Source organism: Blastomyces gilchristii (assembly GCF_000003855.2).
Source record: "Blastomyces gilchristii SLH14081 genomic scaffold supercont1.27, whole genome shotgun sequence".
In the NCBI taxonomy this organism is placed as follows: domain Eukaryota; kingdom Fungi; phylum Ascomycota; class Eurotiomycetes; order Onygenales; family Ajellomycetaceae; genus Blastomyces; species Blastomyces gilchristii.
In genome coordinates this window covers 492,550-496,755 of record NW_003101655.1, presented here as the reverse complement: position 1 = coordinate 496,755, position 4,206 = coordinate 492,550, and the positions used below count along the sequence as shown (strand labels likewise).

At 29.5% G+C, this 4,206-nt stretch overlaps 1 protein-coding gene across 1 annotated transcript; it reads right to left on the bottom strand.

Annotated features, from left to right (window-relative positions):
- Positions 1–689: 689 nt before the first annotated feature.
- On the bottom strand, positions 690–882 carry BDBG_17845 (uncharacterized protein; the record flags this gene model as incomplete). The annotated part of the gene is made up of 1 exon (XM_031725477.1): positions 690–882. A coding segment is annotated over one exon (192 nt), but the record flags the coding sequence as incomplete, so codon positions are not given.
- Between the last annotated feature and the right edge of the window lie 3,324 nt (positions 883–4,206).

Sequence of the window (4,206 nt, the reverse complement as noted above, 5' to 3'; positions counted from 1 at the left end):
TAGTATCAAACTCATTCTCTTTATCTATAATATCACTCACTAGAATATCAGGGTCAGATATGATATTAAATCTCAAATTAAATTGATATCTTGATCTTTTTCTCTCATAGATCACTACTCTTGATTTTATCTCAGATTTTTCAGGAAGAAAGTAGTAATAGCTTGAATGAGAAATGATGTACTTTTGCTCAGTATCAAAGTTTGATTCTTGAAGAAGTACAAAGTCCACTTTTTATTCAAATGCAATCTGAAAACAAGAATAAATACAATTTGAGTTTCTATTCACATTATTTTAAATAAATGTGATTTTTGAAGAGTTTTTAAACTTTTTTTGTTATTTTTGTTGTATATTCATACTAAAAGAGAATAGAGATAGAGTAGAATCTAATCACTATCATCAGATAGTAGATTATAACTATTTTGAAAAGTAGGAATCTCAACTGCTTATATTAAATCTAGTTTATCATCAGAGTTATTTCTCAATTCTCTAATCTTAACAGGAGTTTGAGAATTGAAATTCTATTTACACTTAGCTGAAGAATTGAAGTTTAAAGATCTAGATAGTTGAGAATTTCTTCTTTTTGAGCTTACAGTTATAGATTTACTAGCTTGACTTTTCTCTTCAGTTTTAGATTCACTTTGAGCTTCATCTTTCCTCCAGTTCTTCTGAGTTCTTGAAGTAAATACACATTCTTTTGAGCTAGATGCATGTTTTTCTTTGCAATTGAAGCACTTAAGCAGAGTATATTGACATATTTCATCTCTTTTTAAGCATGTTTCACATTTATACTCACTAGTTTTGTAATCTCTAGTACAGAATGCACATTTTGAGTCTCTGAAATAAGAGATTGCAAAGTGTTCATATCTTTGACAGTTTGAACACTGTGTTTAAGCTTTGAGATTCATTCTTGAGTGTTTGTATTCATGAACTCTCATTTTCAAATCTGCTACTCTTACTTCAGAGATTCTTGATTATTCAAGTGTCTTTGTATACACTAGAACAGAGACATTTCTTCTACTCTGTCTGAACTTAATTGAATTAAGTCATACAGACTCTTTTCTCAGTTGAATAGAATTGTATTCTTCTAATTCATTTTTAAGAAGTAGCATTTCTTCCTCACAGTCAAAGATTCAACTGAAATATCATGAAGAATAAATTTACTTTCACTTTTCATCTCTCTCAGATAGAATTATTGTGTTTAACAAAGATTTTACTTCTGATTTTCAGAGATTCTCATTCTGAATAAGAAATTCTGTACTGAATTCAGGCATTGTGATCAGAATGATGAAGTTTTCAAAGAAGAATGACTCAATTGAAGCTATAACTGATTTTTAAACTTTAATATCAGTTATTAACTGAGAAAAGAACTGCTGATTGATTTCATTTCTAATTCTGAAAATGAGATTTAAGTTTAGCTTGTTTCTCTGTAAGATATCCTGATTTGAGACTTTGAGAATAAGTCTTTTATTACTGGAGATTTGAAGATTTTTCTCTTTTTACATTTTTTTCTTCACTCTTCTATCAATAGAAGTATGAGCAGTATTCTTCTCAGTTTTCTCAGAATTTTAAGCAGGTTTTGAGACAGCAGATTTAGAGATAGCAGATTTAGAAACAGCAGATTCAGCTGCTTGAGCATATATTTTGTTCTGATTTAAAGAAGAAGAAGAAGAAGAAGTAGAAAAGAAAGAAGAGTAAACTGAAGAGTCAGTGATTGTATTAGAAATTTTCAAAGTTTTTAGAACTGTGTTTGAAATTCCAAGTTTGAACTTGATCACTTTCTGTAGTTGTCTAGCCTGAGTATGAAGAATTAACAGAACTGCTTCATTTATCTCACTCAGACACTGCTTTTCAAGAATCTTGCTTGCTTTTTCAAGTTTCTGTATTTCAAGAACTTGTTATTTCTTTATTTCTTCTTTCTTTCTTCTCTTCAGAATTTCAATCTCAGGAATAGTATTTAAGAAAGCATCTTTTTTCACATCAACTGAGTGTATTTTTGAACTCATTATTCTTACTCAATGAAAAGTTGATCAGACTGATTTAATTGAGATATTTATTAAACTCTTTTGAATTGAAAAGTTGATCAGACAGTTTTAATTAAGAGATTTCTAAGTCTGTTTTCAATTGAAAAGTTGATCAGACTGTTTCAAAAGAAGAATAAAAGACTTTTATATATAAAACACCTGATTTTTTTCACACTAGTTCAGTAACTAGATTAGATTTTTGAAGAGAATCTAATAAACTAAAATTGATTTTTAAGATAAATCAATAAAATCTTTACAATCTCTTTCTTAAGATACAGTGAGAAAAAGTATGATATCAATTGATAATAAATCTGATAATATGACAGTTTGTGAGAGAAAAACTGATAAAAAATAAATCAATTTTTTGCAGAGAAATTGATTAAAACTATTCAATTTTATTCTAAATCATTCAATTCTTCTCACACAACAAGTGTACAACTCAAATCAGTTAATAAAGAGTATAAAAAAGAATTAAGTATTAATAAAAGCTCTTCAGTCACTGAAAAAGTAATTCTTATTTAAAAGAATGTGAAATTATAACAGAAAACAACTCTGTTTTTAATTCTTTATAAGAATATTGTGTAAAACTCAGAGAAAAACATCTTACTTTTTCAAGAGAAGTAAAAAACTATTTTCAAGATCTTTTTTTTTTTTTTGCATTAACTGCTGTAGAAGAATGAGATAGAAACTGCTAAGATATACACTACTGTATACTCTCTATCAAGACTTTCTCTCTTCAGAGTCTTGATATTATAGAGAATATAAGTCTGTTTCTATATAATAATATAAATATTGTCAGCAGAATGTAGAGAAACTAGTTATTTATATCTCAAAATAGAAGACTTTGTCAATGATTATATCAATATAAAGTTAATTCTCAAATTTAATAGAAATCTAGTATTGCTGTTCTCAATCCCTTGCAGAATCTATTGAATATTGAGATATTAAAACTAGATTTAATATATCTCACTGTGCAGGGATCAAAGGCTCAGTCAGATCTTGAGATATACTGAATTTATAGTTGTTGATATGCTGTTGACTTGTTCTGTTAACTCATTATCTGCTGATTATGTATTGAATACTGTTGCTGAGGTATCTTTTTGTATTATTCTGCTGAGAATGAGCCAGATTGAGAGAGGCAGTATGAGAGTGAGACTTGGTATTGATGTCTAGATACACTGAAGACAGACAGAGTATTCATGAAGATTACACTTCAGAAGTATTCATTAATTATGTGCTTGATATTATTGCTGAGGTATTTTTTTGTATTTTTCTGCTGAGGATGGGTCAGATTGAAAAGGATGATATGAGAGTGAGACTCAGTGTTGATGTTTTGAAACATCAAAGATAGACAGGTTTTTCACAGAGATCACTTCTCAGATATCTTCACAATTACAGATTGAGAATCTTCCAAAATTGAGAAGATTGATGCATATGACTATGTCTCTTCACCTTACAATTTGTATGGCACTTTGGCCCGGGGTTGTGGTGTGGTAGGGGTGAACGGGGGATAATCCCACACAGGAGTGTTGAACAACATCTGGTCCATGTTTGGCTGGATAACTCCACCACCACACGGGGTATGCGGTCGACGATGGGGTCAAAATGCTTGTATAATCGAGGGCTTTTTGATGAATCTATCAGTGGGTTCTTATTCGAAAAATCGAGCAAGTTCGTGGTGGAGTGGTTTGAGAATAATGACTTAACTATCTTTTATAAGCTCTATTAATGATTCTCTTCTATTTAGTGAACAAATGAGAGATAGAAAACAATGCTCTGTAATTGACACTGTTCTCTCAGCTGTTCATAACATTCAAATAGCAAAGCATGAAGATCTAGTCTCAACTGCAGTTTTTATTGATATAAAAGATGCATTTAATCATGTTTCAAAGTCAAAGTTAATTCAGACTTTGAAGATGTTAAAACTGTCACTTTCTTTAATAAAATGAGTTAACTGTTTTATATCTAAAAGAATCATACAACTATTCTTTGATGACATGAAACAAGATAAGATTGAGATAAAAATACAAGTATTATAAGAATCTTCAATCTCACTCATTTTATTTATAATATACACTGCATATCTATTCAAGAATAGAGATATAAAAATAGTGAGATCTTCAAGTTATGTGAATGATATTGATCTAGTCTACAGTTCAAAAACAATCAAAGAGAATTTAGAAG